At 37.6% G+C, this 23,162-nt stretch overlaps 2 protein-coding genes across 5 annotated transcripts; one reads left to right on the top strand and one right to left on the bottom strand.

Moving 5' to 3' along the window:
* Positions 1 to 202: 202 nt before the first annotated feature.
* On the top strand, positions 203 to 3,901 carry LOC113106177 (origin recognition complex subunit 6-like). 2 transcript variants are annotated; one of them, XM_026267849.1, is made up of 7 exons: positions 203 to 381; positions 477 to 603; positions 1,245 to 1,408; positions 1,482 to 1,571; positions 2,181 to 2,290; positions 2,611 to 2,697; positions 2,910 to 3,901. In XM_026267849.1, exons 1-7 carry the CDS (start codon positions 218 to 220, stop codon positions 3,038 to 3,040), a joined length of 873 nt encoding a protein of 290 aa, XP_026123634.1. In that variant the 5' UTR covers positions 203 to 217; the 3' UTR covers positions 3,041 to 3,901. The 2 variants fall into 2 exon arrangements, with proteins under 2 accessions (XP_026123634.1, XP_026123635.1); XM_026267850.1 differs by having other exon boundaries at positions 2,616 to 2,697; positions 2,910 to 3,051.
* LOC113106176 (myosin light chain kinase 3-like) lies at positions 3,785 to 21,992 on the bottom strand. 3 transcript variants are annotated; one of them, XM_026267848.1, is made up of 13 exons: positions 21,592 to 21,992; positions 16,667 to 16,760; positions 16,202 to 16,553; positions 14,194 to 14,645; positions 13,325 to 13,430; positions 12,691 to 12,784; positions 11,428 to 11,537; positions 10,737 to 10,878; positions 9,946 to 10,016; positions 8,092 to 8,220; positions 6,385 to 6,537; positions 4,624 to 4,759; positions 3,785 to 4,512 (listed from the first exon to the last, which is right to left on the bottom strand). In XM_026267848.1, the coding sequence occupies exons 1-13, from the start codon at positions 21,781 to 21,783 to the stop codon at positions 4,435 to 4,437; spliced, it is 2,109 nt and encodes a 702-aa protein (XP_026123633.1). In that variant the 5' UTR covers positions 21,784 to 21,992; the 3' UTR covers positions 3,785 to 4,434. The 3 variants fall into 3 exon arrangements, with proteins under 3 accessions (XP_026123633.1, XP_026123630.1, XP_026123631.1); XM_026267845.1 differs by lacking the exon at positions 21,592 to 21,992 and adding an exon at positions 18,315 to 19,090; XM_026267846.1 differs by lacking the exons at positions 3,785 to 4,512; positions 4,624 to 4,759; positions 6,385 to 6,537; positions 21,592 to 21,992 and adding exons at positions 6,875 to 7,915; positions 18,315 to 19,092.
* Positions 21,993 to 23,162: the final 1,170 nt, after the last annotated feature.

Below are 23,162 nucleotides of genomic sequence, written 5' to 3' on the forward strand. Positions count from 1 at the left end.
ATTATTTTACAATTAAATAATTAGTTGTGTCATTACATGATCCTATTTGTGTGAAAAGTGTAATGAAAAACGTTTCTCTGACCAACATGTTACATTGTATACTTCGCTTTTCCTGTAATGTTAGATTTTTAAAAGACGTTAAAAGTTACGTATTTCACGCCAACGACACTGGCCACGCCCATTTCTTGATCCACCAATGGCAGGTCCGAACGTTTATATGGGGTGTGGCCTATGTTCGTTTTCGCGCGAAACCAAATCTGCGGAAAGGATTCCATTGTGTGTTGTGGTTACAGATAAGATCCGAGCATCTTTACAAATGGATAAAGAGTTATTTCGTAAACTTGCGTCGAAGATTGGGATAACGGCTGTTAAAGTATTGAGGTAAGTGTCCCAGTGTCGAGTGACCAGTCGCTTGTTTTGAGATTCAGTGGTTCAATCCGAAGTAAACATAACTAATTCTGGTCATTTACTTTCAGTCAAGCCGAGGAATACATGCGATTATCCCAGGTGAAATGTGTTGGACTGGGTTCTGTTACAGCCACCAGCAAGGCCATTATTTGCCTTGAGTTGGCAGCGACTTCCATGAAATTTCCTCTAGACAAGGTAAGATCCGCTTCATTATATTTATTTATTCTACACATCAGTGCGTAGTGATGTGGGCATGTATGTATGTATGTATGTATGTTATGTTACTATAACTGTAATATCATAATTTTCTATAAACGTTAAGCCCAGTAGACTTTCTGGTGTTTGCCTATTGATTTTATTTATCCCTAACACTGTCCAGTTGTGGCATCACAATAAATTTTTCTTTCCATCTCGCCTCAAATTCTGTATTAAATAAAATTGCTTTCTTTATGGAAATAAATTATCATTTTATAATTAAATGGCTTATTACAGTGTTTTTCCAGCCCTAATTTTATAGCAATGTATGTATTCTAAATTTACCAACATAATTAGGAAACACCTTTTGCCATCATTTAGACAAAATTACAGCCTGGTTGACAGTTAATAGAAAAATTATCTTGTCCAATTGCATCACATATCTAATATTTAATATAAAGAATGCTTATCCACAGATAATTAATTTTTAATTACGTGATTAAAAAATTATCAAAACAACTTTCACACGAAGCGTTGAATATTTTACACAATATGTGGTACACATTAACATTTAGTAAAAGTTGTATTTTTTATTTTTTTTTGCTGTAATTATCCAAATAAATATTCTTTATACTGGATAGGAGTATGCCATCAAACTGTCTGGACTAAGTCCTAAGGTTTACTCCAGTAATCTGAAGGCTATGGAGTGCATGCTGGGCCTGCAGTCAAACCTGGGTCTCAGAGATCTTGCAGTGCAGTTCGGGTGTTTGGAAGCGGTTAAAGTGGCCTCTCAGATCCTTCAGAGGTGAGCCTTCACATTGCATCAGTGCAATAAATCTTAACTGAATGACTTCTAAACTTGCATGTATTTGTTCAAGGTATGAGACCAGTTTGCCTGCTGCTCAGCATCAAGACCTTGACCTGTCAAAGCCTCTCTTTACCACAGCAGCTCTCTATGCAGCATGCAAGTGAGTGTAGATTGCTGTGATGTCTCATTGTCATGGAGTCAATAATGACTGGTTCAAAAATACTTGATGGTGGATGATTGTGTTTGATAATTACATAATTTTGGTTGGGAGCTCAATTGTCTCTTGAACCTCATTAAGCTCTTCAGAGTGTCACTGTGGTCAAAGTACTTTAATATGAGGCTATGAGAGGTGCATTGAGTAACCATTAAATTTGGAGCTTTAATTACATTTGGAAAGGTCAGATCTTGGATTGGTTATCACATAGTTGTTAAATGTAGTCATGGTTGTTCCTGTCCGTGCTTATAGCGAGTTTATTTGCATATTAGGCTCTATGAAAGTGAGTGCTTGTATGAGAAATGCTACTGTCTTTCTTAAAGGTGGTACTGCAGACATTAGACTGCCTTAATCTACTGAGCCTGTGTGGGACTATTGTTATCCAACCTAACTCTGTTACTGTATGATAATAAACAACAAAAGCTCCCAGATGGGTCCAAAATATTTTATGCATGTCAGCAAGCCAAATAAATCTCTAAATCTAAACTGCACCTGGTTTATATTCAGTTAATGAAGATGGAAAAATAAATTGGTTTCTTTCCTTCCTTTTTGAAGGTGCATGAAAATCAGAACTGACAGGAAATTAGCCTCTTCATCTGGCGCAAAGAAGGGCATCTTTGACCGGCTGTGCACACAGTTTCAGAAACTCGGACAGGAGATCTGCAGTGAGTGTGAATTCTTCAAACAAATGTGACACATTGCCTAATTAAAGTGAATAAAGACATTTTTGTAGGAGATCTTGGCCTGGCTTTCGTGTTCTTCATTAAAGTGAAAAAAAAAAAAAAAACTTCAAAGAGATCTGTCACAAAGAAACACATTTGACTGGCTACAATAGCTACAGACTTATCACAGTTAGACAATGTATCTAGATATATTCATTTTGTGTAATTCATCATCAAAGAGCAGCTTGTTTCTTCTCAAGTAGTTATTGAAGTTATGATATTAAGCTGACTAATTCGTTCTATCTCCCTCCCTGTACCCTCAGATGAGGCTTCATCTATGGAGAAACCAGTCAAAACTGTTCAAAAGAGGCAGAAGACAATCACTGAAATGCTAGAAACAGGAGAAGATGGTAAGAAAGCCATGTTTACCACAGTAAATAATAATGGCAAATTCTTATTGTACCCATAAGCTGCCCTTATGTTACAATGGAAGGACATTTTCTGTTCCTAAGCATTTTTTTTTCTCTAAGAAGACTAATAAATAATATTTCTACATGTAATATTTAATAATAGAATATATGTTTGAGGATTAAAAGTAATTGTCTTTTTGGCTTTTTCCAAGATGAAAAGCTTTCAACATCCCCTAAGCGAGAGAGGGCTGAGAAGACGGAGGAAGAAGAGACACAAAATTATGAAGAGTGGAAAAGAAAAATTCTTGAAAATGCTTTAAAACCAAAGACAATAGATTCTTGAACTCCGTTTCAGATTTATTTAATTATGGTTCTTTATAATGTCAACAGGACTTTACTTTGAGTTGGATTTAATACTCCATTACCATAGACTGTATAAAAAAAGTCTGCCCCCTTCTGGCTCCTTGTGTAAATTTGTTCCGTTTACATATGGACATTTCCACAGGAATCACAGCACTTTTTATTATCCGTTGTTTAATTGCCATTTCTCGGGTGAAAATATGGTTACCATTTTATGACAGATTTTATATTGTGCAAAGGTTTACTAATTAAGTTTCTTATTTCGATTTTATCGAGGTGCATTTAGTTTGTGTTGATGTTTAAATTGTGGTGTTTAATCGATCATGATTTGGATGATTATGTCTGGTGACAGTATGACTTTGTTTGCTCACAGTGTTCTGTGGTAAAATCTCACAGGAGGAGTAGAATGCATTCATGATCATCTGGATGGGTTTTATCCATTTAAGAAATGAGAAATGGCTTATCTGCTTACAGTTTAATAAGATTTTATTATGAATAAAATGTGTATTTTTGACAAGTCGATTATTTCTTTTTTTTATGTTTTGATTAAACACTCATTTTCTACAGGTAATTTGTGACCATTTATATTGTGCTGAAAATACCCAATACAATGATTTCTATTCCATTATGTGAGATACGACAGAAATAGCAAAACAGAACAGCCCTATAATTCTGTGCTAATTTCTGTGTACTTGTATGCCAATTGCCTTGCCAAGCACAGAACCACATTTGTGCATTTATTTGTGATTATACTATTACCATATGAATGTGTGCATCCACACAAATTCTTAAAAAGCACAATATTAACTTTCAAATATTCCAGAACTGTTTGAAATGTTTTAAATGCAAGTTTAAAAAAAAATAAAAACACCATGCCAGCTGAGGCTCTTATTCAGGTTTTGTTTCCAGTTCTAATCAACAGGCTAAAGAAAGATTGTAAATCTAGAACGAATACAGTGTTTCTACATCAAATCGTCATGCTCTGTATGTTTTACTCAAAATACTGAACGATGAGAATAAAAACCGCTTCTTTTAAATACTAATATAAGGCAGTTATGCCCAAGAAAAACACCTTCACAGAAGGGAGAAAAAGCTTTTTCAAGTGGTTCAAAAGCATGCCCTGCAATCCATGCCATACACTCCTGGTGTGAAAGCATGATAAAGAAGTGTAAATTAAATGCAATGGTGTTCCAAACAAGGTACATTAAGAAAATGTGACACTTTTTAACACAATGTTTTTCCACTGGCTAGAAACAAAGCAAGAACATATTAAACACTTTCTTAAAAGCAATTTCAAATCTTCAGACAAGTTCATTTTTCAGTGTGTGGAGTAACGTTGTGATGTCCTCTCAAGCTGCTGACACTGCAGGTTAATTGTTAATTTGGAGTACTGACTGATCTGCTCTGCTGAAACCTCTTCAACCTGTTTGCTGCAGCAACCGCATAGAAATGTTTCTGTAAAAACAAAGTTACCATAAGAACAGGATCATATGTAATGCTGGTGCAATTCCATCTGTTCTAAATCCATTTAGAATCAAACACATGCACTGACTGGTGATTCCGTACCTTCCACTGACGGTGAGCAGCGAGGTAACGCTGAAGCCTCATCTGAGATTTTAGCCGAACTTTGTACACCTTGGCCTTGTCCTCCAGGTTATTTAGCCAACTATGCTTCATGCACCCTGATGCACTCATTCGGCTGCTACCATAGAGACCAGACAGACACACACATTAAGATCATAAAAACATCCGGTGCTCAAAGAAACAAACAGTTCCATGAAATGCAGTATACAGTTCAGACCTTTCTGTGTAATGATTATCAATCACACGTTGAACTTTAATACACATTTATATATCATAATACGTATATTTCATGTTTTGATGAAAACATGTTAAGCTAACTGTCTCATTTCAATGGTTGCCTTGTCTGGAAGGGGCATACATCACTAAGGATATCTAATTTAAGAAAAGTTACAGCCTAATTATAAAATGTACTTTGCACTTTAAAATAAACTTCTACATTTCTGTTCAGTCTCTAAAAGGCGACAGAGTTTATTAGTTTTGGTTCTTCTAATTAAGTGGTAAAAAAGCTGTTGGATTTTACAAAATACACATAGCCTACTCTGCACCAATAAAATCTGCAATACTTCATATTTTAATACCTAATTCTATCTGATTAAATTAACTTGCACACTGGATAGTTTTCCTCAAAAATCTTGCAATTTTGGGGCACGCGAGTTTCAAAACATGATGAATAATGGGCTACACTTAGCCTCAAATACCTCTCTAAAGCAGTATTAGCAATAGAGCACTTAGCTTTGGCATTTTTCAGACCTGTGACAGTCTTGCACTCTTCATTTCTGTTGCGGGCGTCCACTCGATCAAGTCAATTAGACCACAACAAGTTTAGCAAGTCTTTGCTAACTGTCCTGATGTTTGGCTAACCGGGCTAACGTGGCTAACAGAGCCAAAAGACAGTCATCTTTATTTGAGCGAGAGGAACAGATTAAGTCCTGAAAGTGGCTGAAAGATGTACCTGAACATCATGACTTGGTCAAACCTGCGTACACATGAGTGCATTTTTACCAGTTGGAAAGACGCAAGCAATCCAGCTGATTATAGCCTACTAGGGCTACATTATCATCATGCCAATAATCCATTAGTATTCATTGGCTGAAAGCGTGTATGTACATGGGTGATATGAATCACACGGCTCATGTGGGGGGCTGTGATGGGGTCATTAGACAACATTGTCACCACAGATAAAGAGAAGGGAGGAAGGCCAGAGTGGGTGTCATGCTGCGTCTAAATGCACCTTGTCATAGTGCACTGGATCATTAACTATCACTTGTTGTGCATAGACCGTGGTAAGATAGTGAGCAAAAGGCAATGTGCCCTCTCATGGCCACTTGCTGTGCCAGCCTGCTATTATCTCATGCCAGCTGAGCAGTACAGCCCTTGTGTGGGAGAGGTTATCTAAGACAGAGCATCATGAGGGTGAGCTCCCAACACTTTAAAATAACACTGGGCCATGCTTACGTCACCAGCCAATTATATGTCATTTTTTGGTGTACAGCACTGTATTTTGAGAGGTTTCAGTTTTGATGTCTGGATGCATTAAGGGAACCTGAGCAGGTCAAAGTGGGGCAATGACTGAGAGATGGAAGAGAAAAGTGAGGCTCTTAAAGCCAGGAGACAGGTGGCCAGAAACAAGGAAAAATAATAGGAGACAGGCTGCTATACTGAAGCATGTGTGATAGAAAGCATGACTTGTATTCTATACTTCAAGGTTTTTTACTAGTGGAATAATGATGGATGGATGAATACCATTTGGCGGTCACAAGAAGGCTGGAAATGAAGTCTTTGGCTTCTTCTGACACGTTCTCAAATGCCTCTGCATCAAAGTCCCAGTTGGCGTGCATAATGTTGTTCATTGTTTCTGTGTCGTTGTCACCCATGAAGGGAGAAAGACCACTCAGACTGAAAAAATGAAAAGAAATCATGAAGTGAGTGAACAACCTAGAAATCTATTCACCCTTAGTTTTAAGCTTATCAAAGTATGACATGAAAAAAGGTGCACTTATATCTCTGCTTTTTACCATTCTGATCTACTTTGAAATTTTCTTATTGAAGCACTGTGAATATTTTTGACTTTTTACCATTACTGAATTGTGTTTGTATTTTCCCCCATTTGTATGTTTTGTTGAAATCACCATGCAGTTTAATTAATAAATACCGATACTTAAGGTAAAAAAAATGTTCTAAAACAGTATGCATTAGAACAATGAACAATGCTTTTACAGCATTTATAGTGTTTAATGATATATTATGTTAGTTATTTAGTTCCTTTATTGTCCATGATTGGAAACACAACACACCATTACAAAATCAACAAAACATAACAATTATACAAGAACAATGATAAAAATATACAAATGTAAATAAACTCAACAGTTCACTTTAGCATATACACACATACATAAAACAAACAACAAGTACCTAGAATGTACAACAAGCACTGGGTCACCACTAGAGCCATTTTTAAAATTTCAAGTTGTATAAATTAATATTTAGAAATAAACAGGTAATTTATAATGAATGAACATGAACTTACTATTAACAATATTTATAAATTAACATTAATAAATGTTATAAATGCATTGCTGATATGATTCCGAAGGGATTTTGACTGAACTACACTGAAAGTGTTAACAAAAAACTGAATATAAATATATAAAGTACATGGATAAGCGACCACAACACCAATACCATCTATAAAAACTTGAAATGAGGACAACAAACAATTATAGTGGCTTAACTCACCACTAACACAATTATGTGTTTGTGTCTACTTGAAATAAAAAGCTATAATTAAATGAATACACTGAACACCTGAGTCTTGTTGGGTGTTCATTTCTCAGAAGTGTGAAGTAGGTGACACACATATTTTTGGGTTTGGCAAGCCCTTCTAATTCTCCACCAACAGCTGTCAGGTCATTAGTCTTCATTCAATTTTTGAGGCCGAGCTGCTATTCTATTGGCCAGAGTAGAGGGTCATCCATGGCCAGCACTGCTCATGGAGAGAGTGATGGGGGTGCAGGGTCTGAGATGGGATGTTATGTTTGCTTGCTTGTTGTGTGTTTTTTTTTTTTTCAGAGCAGCAGGGCTAGTAACATGCTTTTTCAGCTGTATGGAACTGGTGCCCTTTTATCAGGGCTCTATTCAATGCTCTTAGATGAGCCCTCTAAAGCTTTCTTGGAGCGTCACATTTGCATTTGGCTTTTGATCTCGCTGATATTTCACTCCGTGTATGCCACTGTGCAATTCAGTGTGGAAAGAAAGGGTGACATTTTTTTCCCTACAACACATACATCATTAATGCATATGTGCATATTTTATGAATGTCAATTCTGACTCTTTAATGACAATTTTTACATTCTATTAAACGTTGGAAGTCTGCACAATGTTTTTGAAATAAGTGAAATAAATGCTGCATTCATAGATCTGCCTTACTGCTTCTAGTTGTGTACTCACAGCATGTATGTGATGACACCAACGCTCCACATGTCTGTAGGAAATGACACAAAGTCATAGTTGACAACTTCTGGTGCCAGGAACTCTGGGGTCCCAAAGTTGACCTTCAGCTTTTCTCTGGGTCTATACCTGTTGGGAGAGAAACAGACACATTTGGCAGATTTGTTTTTGGACTTTATATTATACCCATTCAAAAAAAAAAAAAAAAAGATGACCCAAACTCATACAACAAACCTTGACTATAATAAAAGCAGGTTGGGCAGGACCTTTCAAATTAGTTGACCAAATAAGAAATACCACTCAATTATGCATTTTTGCACTCTACAAAAGACAACAAGGAAATTCAGACCCCTCCTATCTGAGCCCATCTAAAAGTCTAATCTCAAATGATGCTAATTGCAGCCCACACAAGTTCAATGCAAAAAATATTGATGTAAGTATAGTCACTGGCTCTGTACTCTCTACCTACACTCACTTCTGCAAATTTGTGTTTCTTTCAGAAATCTGAGGGGAGTTTGTGAGAGGAATCCCATGGCGTCCTCACAAAGAGGCTTGAAACCACTTTCCCCAAACCTTCACATTCACGGCACCTCAGTGGTAGAATGATCTTCCCTCTCCACTCTTAGAAAACACACAACTCCCCTGTGAGATCTTGACTCATACTGTACTTACTTTTTTAAAAAGCTCTACTTTTCTCTTTTAGTCGTTCCACAGAGTCTCACCTACCTCTGTACTTTCTTTTTTGTACTTCTCTGAGCAATTCTGGCACTCTGCATTGTGGCATTTCTTATGTTGCTGTCTCTCTAGCATTCCTAGCTTTTGTTGTAGTGTTTCTCATTTTTAAGTCATTTTGGATTAAAGTGTCTGCTAAATGAAAAACATGTAAATCACAGAATATTCATAAATTAAGCAAAATAAAAAAGTTTTGCAAGTTTCTAACAGTTACACTGACTGTGACAATGCTTTCAAACTCTGAAGCTTAAAGTGGACAAAGATGTCAAAAAATGAACAGTGGTGAAGGAATGTGTCTGTAGTCATGGTGACCGTGTGCAGTGTGTCAGTACAGTGGTGGGAATCAGAAGACTTGATGTCAGCTGAAAACATTATTATAACACTTTATTTTAAGAGTGAAATTAGGGACATAATTCTACAAGACTGAGAAATGTACTTCATTTTTACACTTAAACATCAAGAATCGACTATTGTAATGCTTTGTTTTATGGGCTTCCTTCCAAATCTCTTCATAAATTACAGTTAGTACAGAATGCTGCAGCTCGAGTCATTACCAAAACTTCCACTTTTGAACACATTTCTCCTGTTTTACAGAAGCTGCATTGGCTCCCGGTTAAATTCCGTGTGAATTTAAAAATTTTACTTTTAACTTACAAAGCACTTAACAATTTGGCTCCTTCATATCTCCATGCTCTTCTTCATATACACACTCCTTTCCGCACTCTAAGATCTGCTTCTGCACTTACACTTGTTCAGCCACGCACTAGGACAACTTCTCTGGGGTCACGAGCTTTTGGCTTTGCTGCTCCCCATTTATGGAACTCTCTTCCTGTAGAAGTTCGCAACAGTTCTAGTCTCTCAGTTTTTAAATCTCGTCTTAAAACATATCTGTTTAAGCAGGCTTTTATGTGATTTAATGTTTGTTGTTGTACTGGTTTGATTGAGTAATGTCTTTTTTTTTTATGAATTGTGTAAGGTGTCCTTGAGTGCCATGAAAGGCGCCTTTAAATAAAATGTACTATTATTATTATTATTAAAAAAAAAATGTAAAAATGAAAAAATCATGTTAGTATTTCTAAACCAACTTTTTGATAATAAGAGGATTTAATGAGGTCTGCTTACTTTCTGGCGAGTCCAAAGTCAATGATCTTGATCTGATTCCCTGTGCTGTTCACACATAAGATATTTTCTGGCTATATTGAAGAAAATATAAAAAGTAAGGGATAAAAAAGATTCAGATTAAAATTGATTATGTATTCATAATTACTTAATATAACTTACCTATTGTTACTACTAATAACAATGTAAATAACAATTTTAATGTTTCACATTAAAGACAGGAAATATTGTTCACACCAAGAATGATACATTTAGCGATAACTATAGTAATATCTAAACCAATTAATATCATCATTCTGTTTACTGTGGCTGTGTGCTACAGTTGTGTCGTCTTTCGCTTTAAATGCTTGAGCTTTTTAAATCAGAATTGACTTCTAATTGGCTGTCAATGTTTTTATCGTTCATCATCTGGGGAAAAACCTTCTAAAAGTAATATTTTCTCTGTGTCATTATCGTGACAGTTCTGGGGTGGACTCTACTGCTACTTTAAAACTTTTAAGACTGCATGTTTATCATTATCATTGTTGTCCTTGGTGTGAACAGTCTTTTACTTTTCCATAAGCAATGTATGTAATGGTGTGCATTTCATATTTCTATAAACAACATGTTCACAAGCATCACAGGGCACAAGTCCCATGGCAGTATGCTAATTAAAACTTATGACATTCAGACAGCAAATGTTGACAAACATGGATAATTCGCTGGTGGATTTTTCCGTAGAGACAGCCGACACTATGTACTGCTAATCCTGTCAGTGTCATATTATAACATTCAGTGCTGGCTGTGCGGTTTACCTTAAGATCTAAATGGAGAATGTACTGCTGGTGAAGGTACTGAACCCCTTCACAAATCTGCCTGGTAAACACGATGGCATCCAGCTCCGTCAGCTGGTAATTCTCATCAATGATACGCTCAAACAATTCACCACCCTCCACACTGAAAAAACACACCATGGAAAGATTTCTCAAATGAACCGTCACGTATTAACTCCTCTCTTTTAGTTTAGTCTGTTTGGCCAAGCATATTGACATTAAGCGGCTTAAGCCATTTAAGTGCAAGTTTTTTTTAATGCGAAAACAAAACTAAATTTTAAGACTCTTTCCATACCTTATTTAAAAATATCCATCTCAGAAAAAAGCCTCATCATTTATAGGTATGTTTTGTATTACAAATATTAATATTCACACAAAACATTCATGTTTCAATTAAAAGCAAATTAAATACCATCAAAAATGTGAATTAAATCTGTGAACAAGGCAGGAAGATGACACACCATTATGTCTGTGTACAGTGGCATGTGTGGGTGCTCTATGTTCTTGCGACAGAATGTGAGGACCAGTCCAGGAGAGAAAATTTGCTTTGCAAATGAAGCCTAATGAATATTATCCGAAGCCAAGTTAGAATTAATATTTAGACCAATTTTATACTATATATAAGTCGTAAATATTTAAACGAACCTTTCTAGTAAATTTGGGGTATACTTACTATTCCATAATAAGTGTGAGATTTGTTCGAGACTCAAAAGCATCATACAGCTGAATCAAATTTGCATGGTTTAACTGGTTCATTACTCCAATCTCATTCTTCACTTCATCCTGGAATAAAAGCACAAAAAATAAAATACAAATAAATTATCATCTGCATTGCTTTTCCTTTTCAAACAGCTGTCTAAAGCATATATTTTAAGCTTAGGAAAAGTGTTGTTACACTCTCAAAAGGATGATAGCGGCAGGGTTATAAATTAGGTCATTAGCAAGAGAGAAGCTATTTCAGAATTTAAATTGTGCAGTTAAAGTGCTGGAAGTGGATTGACAATGATTGCATGGGGTTGCAAATACAAGCATTTAAACAGCTTCTGAAATGGGACTTTACAGCCGTTGCCAACCCTGTAATTGTCAGCCCTAGTTATTCTGCCTCTTCCTGTCCACTATTCTGTTGAATGACCCAGGAAATCCATTGAATTATTTCATATGAAGCTACTCTTCCTCTCTCTCTGGCACTTTTTTAAGCAGACGGTGCATGCAGAAGGAATGGAGCATCATGTTGTCATTAGGAAGGAGCATTTCAAAATGCTAATGTTTCCAGAAATGATACTTATAGAGAGATATCCTCTGTGCGACTGTGTGTTGACTCCTTTTGCTCTTTTGACATTTGTGGAATTAAACCGTGAGAGATTGAAAATGATCTGTACTTGCCCGTTCCTCACTGATTGCTCTCTAATGACGCCAACTGACAGAACAGAGGGGAGAGAAAGGCATTGCACTGAGGGCAAGTGCTTTTGACAGAAGAGCTGTCATTAGATGGAATTAGCGGCACATGTTGAAGCTTAGAGGATGTTTGGAACTGATGAAAGTGCATGGGCAAAGATTTTTTATATTTCACATTATATGAAAACAGCTAAGTGTTTGGAGCGCTGTATAAATATAACGTGCTTTTCTGCATGGATGTATGCTTTTTTAATACAGATGCTAGAAACAACATACACTTCCATGTACTTGAGGGACTATGGGTGTTATGTTATGTGCGAGAGTGCAAGGGCATGTGTTAATGTGTGCACATTTTTCATATGCTCATGTGCGCAGAACTGTCAGTGGTTGTCAAGAAGGAAGTGTTCTCATGAAGCTTCCTAACAGGAACAGAGTGATGGACAGATTGGAGTGGGAGGGAAGAGAAAGAGAAGATGGAGAAAGGGGGGGGGGGGGTAAACATTTTTGAAACACTAATGGTTTATGCATATTTTGTACTCACTCTCTCTTTCATTCCCCGGACTTTTATAATCTTAGCAGCCAGCGTCAGACCTGACGACAGTTCAGCACACTTGTGCACCTGTCCAAAACGGCCTCTGCAACAAACACATACACACAGATTTCATTTCATGCACTATGGAAATCATTTCAACCTTTGTGAAAGCTATCTGTCACTATTTGCTGTCTTTCCTCTCACTGTGTCTCCATGGGGTGAGATAACATGTTTGCGTCAAGATGGCGACTGCTGCTGGCTGAAAATAAGTTCCATGCAAACAGACCTGCTCAACACCTGCCCAAAATAAACTCTACCAATGATGAGTCAAAAAACAAGCCAGTGCTTATTTGTGGCATATGTGGAGCGAGAGGTGCAGAGGAGGTCTAAATGAGCCCTTGTCTGTTTGGACCAGTCATTCAACTGCTGTATGTTCCATGGGCAGTGCCTGCATGCTTCTCTACCAGTCCTGGAGAAAGAGTTACCCCCCTCCACTTAATACTCCTATCTGCTGCTCTGTTGTCAGCATGACAGACGCAGCTGGGCTAACACAATATATACAGATAGTGCCAAGAGAAAAATGTTAGCCAGTATCATATATATATATGTGTGTGTGTGTGTGTGTGTGTGTGTGTGGACTCACCCGCCAAGCACCTCATCGGGTTTGACGGCGTAATATGAGTTCATGGGAACCTGCTTGGCGCTGACAATGCGGTGCTCAAACGGGGCTGGGAGAGGTGGACAGTCATCTAAAAAACAAACATCAACACACACTGTAGCATGCTGACAAGTCCTGTTTGCAAAATGTTTTCACATTGACCTTTGACAAATTATAAGCTGCTTAGTTATAATTAAAAGTGAAGAATTGGATTGGTTGAAAGTTGATTTACAAAGTCACGATACTTTCTAAATAAGCCTAACTGATCCTTTTTGTCACATGGTATTACCAGTGTCACTGTTCATCACATGTATCCACTGTTTACTGTTGTCATTGCACAACCCGTGTAGTCCTGACTTCCTAACCATCTCGATTCGTTTTAGTGAGTCAAATAACATACAGCACAACTAATGTAGTCCAACTCCCAAAAGAGTGACTGTTTAGTGAATCACAAACCTACATCACAATGTAATCTGACTCCTGAATGAACTACTCATGAGACAATTATTTTAGTGAAGCAAGAAATGCATTACATCGTTTTCATCAATTAAAAAATGTATTTGAAATATTCAGTGCCGAGGTGAATTATAGTCAGATTGGAGGTGAAGCTGAACTTATTCCTCTAGACTGACTGGAATCAGATTTTTAAACATCATGTAATTGTTGTGCTCTTATGAGTTGAAATCCAACACAGTTAGATTTCTTTTTCTCCTAACTATTTATTTCTTAATAATATCATTAAATGTTCTGGATTCATATATTTTTTTTTCACAATCCCCATCCCTAGCTAGTGAGGGTTTATCAACACAGAAGAAATTCTTTTTTTTCAGCTGGTGGTAAGAACATGAACTTACCAATGATCATTAGCTGTGACTCAGCTTTTCTAAAAGGTGACGATTTTGCTTTTGCTCCCTCAACAATGGCTGTTTTTTGTGGACTAGTAGCTGCACAGTTCTTTATTGCGTCAGACTCCAAAATCTTCCCAATGGTTTTGTTTTCATTTTTCTTGTTAGCCGGCTCAGATTCTGTCTTTCCCTCAGGTGTTACACTCTCCACTGTCTCTCTATGTTGTGAACTGACCTCGTCGACGGGCTCTTTGGTGCAGAGCAGAGGTTTGTGAGGAACATCCTTCTTTAGTTGATGCTGTCCAGGAACTGACCGTTTCAATGAGGCCTCATCATCTACCTGAGAAACCTCAGCCTGTTTTTGAGGAACCTCAACCTTTGGCTCCACTTGTTGCTCAGGATCTACTGACTTGAATGAAGACTCTTCACCAACCTGTGAAACATCTGCCTGTTCAAGAGCCCTGTGAATAACCCAAAGAACAACCATTTGATGTACCGTTTATTCACTTTTTACAGTTATGTGAGACCTTGATATATGTAATCAATTGAAAGATATGCAGGTAATGGTCATCAAGAAACATGAGTAGCTGCTGTGAATAACAGCAAACCCAACAGCAGCACAAGGTTTTTGACGTTTTTGAATGTTTTTTAATAAAACTAAATGGCCTAAAACTCATAATGCCTGGCAACGTGGATTCAGTCACTATAGTTACAATGGCGCATCGTGTAATCTCAAGACCTTGGCCATTAGTCTAATGACATAACATAACCTAGCCTGTTATTTGAGGGAGACGGTCTTTTGTGCCTCAGTGCAAAACACACAACTAACACATTAAAATACAGAGCACTTGGAATTGCATTATCAGCACTCTGCCTTTTTTTTTAACTCTTGCAACAGATGAGAAAAACACGGCTATAAGACGGTTTTGGCAGTGACATAAATTTTTTGTTTTGCAAGAGTTGCAGCTTAAGCTGTTGTGGTGTTCATTCACATTGTTTCTAGATTATTGGGTAGAGGGATCAGGTGCATTTTAAATAATTGCTAAAAGCTTCATTGACCAAAAATTTTACAGATAGGTGAATTGTGTGAAAAATACTGTGTTTTTTTACACGTGAAACATGAACACATTTTATATTGCACTGTAAAAACAATCAAAGCTTCAAAAAAGCATGAAAAACGGGACCTTTAACTGACAAATTAGAAGATATGTGAAAGTCTGAAGTAGTACTAGTCAGGTGAAATCGCTATCCTACTAAATAGATTGATTTAAAACATCATTCAAAAAGATTGGCTAAATAAATAAAACTATAAAGCTTTTGCAAAATAAAAAAAACAAAAAACTTTGTGCGGTCTCATTTTCCTTTCCCTGAACTTTGGATCGCGTCACAAACTGAAACTCGGCATATTTTTTTTCTTTCATTTTGTTAATCCATCAGTGATTTGAATGATTTGAACATGGATGTTTTTCTTACAAAAACTCATCGATTCACTACAGAAGGCCTTTGTTCACCCCCTAGAGCTGTGTGAGACACTTTTTTTTTATGGAAGGGTGCTTTTTATTTAGCTTCTTTTGTACTGATGCATGCAACACCCATCGGGTGTCATAACTCTGACTGAATTCGTCTGAAAGAAGAAAGTCATATACACCTAGGTTGACTTGAGGGTGAATAATTTATTGGCTAATTTTCATTTTCAGGTGAACTAACCCTTTAACCAGTTCAGATCCCTTCTTCTATGTAAGATAGTTCTTGAAGAGTGTTTAGAAAAAAGTCCATTAGAGAATTAGTTCTCCACACTGGCATCAGCTGCTATGTAATTATCTCCAAAGGGGGCCAATGACAATGTTCGGTCTTCCGTTATAACCTGTTTTCTTTTCAGCACATAGTAATTTTTGACAATTTTTGCTACAATCTTAGAAAATCCAACATATCACTGACAGCATCCCTTTTAAAATTCAAGATGGGAGGAAAATTATTTTTGAACCTTAAATGGCAGCAATTTGTAGGAATGTCTCACCTCTCTTGTGGAAGAGCCAAATCTTTTTGCACTTTAGCTGTTGTCACAGTGACACATTCAGCATTAGCTGGTGCGCCGGCTGAGATATCTGTCTCTTGTTTGGGTACATAATGCACGTCATTCTCCTCCTCCAGCTGGATATCAGAAGCAAATGTCTGGACCTGTGCAGGTGCTCTGCTTTTCACAGTGACCTCCTTGGCCTTTCTAAAGGCTCTGGACCTTACTCCTGTACTAACAGGTGTCAGAGGTTCGCGTTCACCTGTAAGGGCTTCAGGAAAAGGTAGTCTGCTGGGACCAGTGGGAACAGTGACCTCTGGCTGCTGGAGTTCAAACTCAGCTGTGTTTTGCAAAACTGTACATTAAAATAATACGGGAAAAATCACTGACATATCATTTTTCACACGCTATCTCTTTAATAAAAACATTTATAGTCCATAATTTGCTGAAGGTATATTTTGTTCATACCTGAAATTACTCCTTTAACCTCCTCTGAGGTCTGTGTGCTCCGGTGGCAGAAACTGTTGTTTGGTTTAAAGTTGTTGTCATCTGGTTTGGTTTTCTGTGGATCCAAATGCAGATATATTATATTTTAGTTGGGCTTTATGCAGTACTGAATGATTAAAACATGTATTTCACTTTACCAGCTTTCTTCTAATTGCAGAAACAGACCGTGGACATTTGGTGGATAGTAATAGCACACAGTTGAAATAACAGAACTTTAAAAACGTTTTCAAACTTTGGATTTGATTTCATATATTTGGTTGTACTTAGTTGTACTTAAATACTTCTATGAGTAATTACACCATGATCTTTAAACATGAAGTGGGTGCGTTAATTATTACAATAAATGATGCTTATGCTGATTATGGTGAAGCAATATTATAATAGTCAACCTGTTTACAGAATGGCACTTCAGGTAGCTTCATGTTCATCCCACAACTCAGGGGGGATTTGTGACAAAACATTCCATTTTGTGGTTTTTGGGATTGGATGCATGAAATGCTTGTAATAATTAAACTGTTTGACAAAAGAGCTGTTATTACACACAGTGTGGAAGGCTCCATTGTCTAGCTAAGCCAACTATTGCACAATTTAACTTGGATCCAAAAGCAATGTCACCTCATAATTATGAAAGAGATGCAGTCTACAATTAACAATATAGCATCTGCCAATGTACAGCCACTCTAGTTAAAACAAAAATGGAATTTGTCCTCTAAGTGGTTCTAAGAGCATTGTAAGAGGAAAATTCACATACACTTAACATAAAATATGTGTGATAAAGGTATGGGTTTAAACTGTGCTTTGCTAATTGCAAATCTGGGTTAACATACACTCGGTCACCATCAGCTCAGTCACATGTCCACTCTAGGAATTTGAAACACGAGGCCCATTCATCCTCGTCATAGATAAAATAGCAACCTTGGTAAAAGGTTAGATTTGGCTGTAAATATAACAAGCTTAGCAGTAATAATAGATAAGCCAACAAATTAAATAGTGCAGAAAACAATGGCTAGGAAAATAGATGATACTGAAAAACCATAAACAAACAACTGTGACACCTGAATATAGCATTGGATGTTATTATTAATAATTTATAGTGTTATTACTAAGTTACTATTAATTTTTAAAGCAGAAGTTTCAGTTTTGTGTATTTTAACCATTGTGAATGCATGAACTACTATCATACTCTGTCTAAAATAGATTTAGGCATCTTATGAACAGTAAAGACAACTACCACACAGCTACATATTTCAACTTAATAAAATGGCAACATGCATAACATATATAGTTAATGTAAGGATCTAATGCAACAACCTAAAAAACAAACAAACTGATGAGCAGAAAATGAGTTCTAAACAGTATGTCCAGTTCTTCGTGAGCTCCTTTTAAAAGAAACAATCAATATCACATTAGGTTTATTATTTCACCCTGCGCGCTGTTTTGAATTTGTCCTCATTTTCAGGCACAGCTCGAGCTGTAGTAAACAGCTTGGAAATCAACAGCTCTGATTTCATACATTATCTGACCTGTTACACTGAGTATCACATAACCTCTGTGTTTGTCTGTTTATCTGTTTGGAACAGAGATCTCAGATGAGCAGGATCTTACTGACCTCTTCCTCCACAGTGTTCAGAAGGCCTTGTTTCCTCCAAGGCACCACACCCTTGAGGATGAACTCCACTATCTTTGAGTTACGGAAAGCATTCCCCACGCACCCTAATACTTTCTCCAGAGTGGACAAAGAACTTTCCATGCATTCAATCTTCTCTCTCTGCTGCTGGTTCTCATGCTTGAGATTATGAAGCAGATCCACAGTTTCGCCACAAAGCGATCTGACCTCAGTCAGCAAAGGAAGACTGTTGCTCTCTCGCTGACCATTTTTAATCACGTTTGCTTCTTGAGCACCCTGCTTGTGGTGTATAAGGCTCCTTTCTAGCGCCTCCATTCCTTGGCACAATGAACTCAGCTTGTGAAGGACCTCTGTCTGGGTATGTTCGATCTGTTCCACCTTCCCTTCCAGGGCATGTAACTTGACCTCCACATTGGTCAGACTACCTATCAGAGTTGGACTCGTCTTCTTGACCGTCCCAGATGGAGTTCCAGAGTTCTCCAGCCGGCCTCCTTCATACAACTTGGCAATACAGGAGGCCAGAGTTGCCTGTTTACTCATGGCTGGCCCCGGTCACATGCACTGAGAAAATGTAGAAAAAGAGGATGCCCCACGGTTCTCTCCACAACCAATTTCTGTTTCCCCGTGGTCTCTATGCTTGTTTCGGTGTGCCTCTCACAAAACAGACAACTCAGACAGCCCCTGTTGTTGGTATGTGCCAGAGACATGCACCACTTAAATAAACACCTCCATTGGGTATCTTATCTCTCCACTTCTATTTTCCTCCCCCTCTTCTCTCGCTCTCTCTCTCTCTCTCTCTCTCTCTATCCTATACTCTGGGACAGGCCTTTGATATGACCTATAGCGGGCCTTGGTGATTGCCAAAGTTCCAGCAGTCTCTTGGCGTCATCAAAACATTTAAACTCTTCTCAGCAGATGCTGCCGACAGGTGAGCATGAATGGAATGACCTCTGTAAATGGCCGGTCATTAGGTAGAGGAAAGACAAATGAAATCTCACTCTTTCATGTTCTTATCACACTTTCTTTATAAATTAATTGTGACAGAGTTGCATCCATCTTCCTTTGAGACTCAACCACTGGATCCCTATGCTGCCAACTACATATCACCTAACACCCTACTCATGGGAACGTGACGTGACATTGGCTGACATTTTAAGTAAAAATAAACGTCTCTGACCTCATCTGGAATCCAGCCATAGTTAATGAGTCTTTGCATTAGCTGAATCATTACAACAACGCAATCATAACCAGGAATAAAATCATTGAAAGAAGAAAACATCCCTGGGCAAATTTACTCAAATAGCATACATTCATTCACAAAATATAAAATGTCTATTACCTTTGTCCATTACTAGTTAATTTTTACACTTTAGTCAACTTTATAATTATTAGCTAATGTATGATGAATAGACATGAATTAACAAACAGCTATAGCAGATTTATAAGTTAAATAGACTAATTGATCAATTCACCTAGACTGGAAAAACTGAATGTTATTGTAATATTTCACCCTATTGTCTATTAAATCTATTAAGAGGTTTTTAAAGAAATTATAAGGTAAACAAGCAAATAATTTTTAAGTCTTTATTAGAGAATCATGTTTATTTACTTAACATGCTGAAAGCTCAATGCAGGTCATGGGTTTGATTCCCATTTTCACAAGTGATAAAATGTATAGCTTGAATGCAATGTAAGTTGCTTGGGTTAAAACTGTCTACCGAATATATAAGACACCTTTAATAAAGGGGCTTCTAGAGATGGGAACCTTAAACTCTCTGGATGTTCTGTCCGTAAAGTCAGTGTCCCATGTGTAAGCCAGGGACTTTTTGTCTTTATCCTTCTATAACAACTTTCTGCTGTGTTCGGATGCCAAAACACAACGCTCACAATATAATATAACCTTATTATGCAATAGAGATAGAGACCAGGGTCACGACAGCCACAGGAATGTGGCTCCGTGCTGACTATTTAGTGGTGGTGGGGATCTGTTATTTCAAGCTGGCACAACACAAGAAACTCAATTTCCATTCCACAACAGGACTCGGGCCAGTAAGATAGCTAACATCACTGGGAAAGAATATCTGCTTGGCAGAGATAAGCATAACTATAATTCTGCTTAATATATTAAAACCTCTTTGATCAGAACAGAATGTGCGTTAAGAAGGGAAATGCAAGTCTGCTGTTAAACTGCTGTACTTGTGGTACATCGTCAGCCTGATGGAGACAATATGGCTTTGAAGGGCACTGACAAGTTAATGGATGTATGCTGTTGTTCATAGTGGTGTTTACCCTTGCCCTCTCTGAAGGGAATGTTTGCACTGTAGTCTCATTTTACAATCCCTTCTGCGCCCTAATAAAGATGTTTGACATGGCAAGGACTCTTAGCGTTAAAGGTTGAAAGAGCAGAAGAGTCCCTCTGACAAAAGCGCTCGGGGAGAGGGTATGTAAATTGGACGCAAATCCCATTACCGTTCAGGCCATTCAATAAAAACTCACTCTGAGTGCTATAAAGTGTCAAGATGAATTCAAATTCAATCAAATTTCATCTATTTAACAGCCCAAGCTAAATATGCTTAGCTGAAATGAATTGTTTTTCTCCATCACTCACCCACACAAGCTAATTGTCTTTTCATGTTTTCTCTTTGTTCTGAGAAAGGAGATGGGATTGTGCTCTCTAATGTACAACATCTTTAAAATGTTACAGACAATGCGCAATTTTTCAAAAGGCCAAAAGGGCACCATTGTCAAAAACATGTGCAACAATTTGTGAAACAATACTGAGATGATTTGACTCAACAAGAAAAGAAAAAAGAAAATGACAAAGAGCATACAACAAAACCAACAGCTCAAGAGAGAAGCTTATAAATGATCAAAGTACGCAGATAAAGTAATTCAAGTAATCACATATTCTCCACGTGAGAGGTAAAGGCAACCCTGAACATGTTTGTCAGTAAAACATTTGTACAAAACCTCCTCCTCAGAATTTCAAACCACTTGAATTAAAAGTAGCTTACATATGCAAACAAAAATGTTTTACCATAAGAGTTTAATATTCACACATATAAGGTGAGATTTAAAATATTTATTTTAACTCCCTAAAATAGTAGTTGATTTTTTTTTAATGACAATAATCTAAAAGTAACTGCATACAGTTTTGCCAGTCATGTTATTATAAGACATATATCTATAGCATTATACGAATAATCTAAAAATATATTCTATAAATATTGAATTTTCTCATGCAAAAGCGGGGTCTTACTGTGAATTTGCGGATGTAGTCTGACACACTGAAGCCACCTGTGTTCAGAAGCGTTGATCTGTACAGAGAGGTCCCCATCATGCATTGCCCTGTTGTCCTGGGTAAGTGGGACTCAGTGGACTCCATTCCTAATGTGGGCTGCCACGAGAAACTAATATCCCCCAGACCCGGACTCTCAGGGTTCTGTAACATTCTGGAGTGGACAGATCACCCCTCAAACATGAACTATCTTATCACTCTCAGCCCGTTTACTGGGTACGCACCGCCCGTCAGCACGGCAGTGGGCCCAGAAAGCACTTCCTGCTTAGAGATAACAGCTGCCTGAGATTAGCCTGAGTATGCTGGAAATGTGAGTGTCCTGTTTTATTAATAGGTCTCAGATTTGTCTTTTTGTTTTGGGAACATCCCCGCGGTAAGCCTTCTTCCCTGCAGGGTGGATGGAGGGATGACGATATGACGAGGATGCTGGAGGTCAGACCAGACTTCAGTTTCTCTTATACTGGTGTGGGAGAATTTGAGGAGAGTCTGTGTGTGCTTGTAAGGGATCTGATCTCATGCACTGTCCCAATTTGAGATGGATGCGTCAGTCGTGCACCGTTGTGTAGGCATCAAGTAGCCTAAGCCTTTCCTGAAAAGGAATCTGAAAGAGCTGGAGCAAGATAAGAGAGCTTGTTCATCTGGGGTTGGAAAAGCCCAGAGCTACACTGCAAGCAGTCAAAGCACCATGCAGGTTATTTGGTGGCTCTGGTTTTAGACGCCGATATGTAAAGCCCCAGGAGGCTGATGGAAGAAAATCCATCTCTGATTGGTGGCATTGTTCCCGGTCTGAAAACAATTCTCTTCATGGCTGGCTACTATTGTCTCTATAACACCAGTAAGAACTGAGCATGTCGGTACATATCAGCTGTGTTTATATGTAACACAATTACAGTGAATTGATATGCTAATAAAAGCAGTTTCTAAAAAAATTAAAAAAATTGCGTTAATGAAAAAGCTTCCATAATCCTGTCAAAAAATGGGGTGGTTTAATTCACTGTAGCTTCACTAGTGAAATGACGGGTGTTATGAAAACCTCCAAATAACTGTAACTTGTCATTAGAGGCAAACATCTTCATCCTGTGATTTTTTAGGGCTTGTTAAACGATGTGGGTGGTGATCCAGATGGCACTGAAAACACTTTAATGCTAAAACAATAATGTGATTCTGTGACAGGACTGTTGTTCCTGTTAGTAATGGGACAGGTGGCACAAGTACGGCGTCTAACATGACTCACACGCACTTTTGTCATCGCAATGCTCTTTTATATGACATGGATTTTAATGACTCAATTTGCACCACACCAGCACTGTCTGTTCTGACCTTCACTGATAAAACTTCTGAAATCACAACGTCTGCGTAGTATGATTTACAACCTGCTGCATAAGACCCTATAATTCAACAAGATTATTCAATCGTGGCTAAAAACTGCTAAAAAAATTGCTTAGAAAAGTGTACAATGGTGACAACCAAAATAGCATGAGATATTACAGTTAAAACTACTAAAAACTAGTAACTAACTTGTTATTATAGCT

Source organism: Carassius auratus, chromosome 7, assembly GCF_003368295.1.
Source record: "Carassius auratus strain Wakin chromosome 7, ASM336829v1, whole genome shotgun sequence".
In the NCBI taxonomy this organism is placed as follows: Eukaryota; Metazoa; Chordata; class Actinopteri; order Cypriniformes; family Cyprinidae; genus Carassius; species Carassius auratus.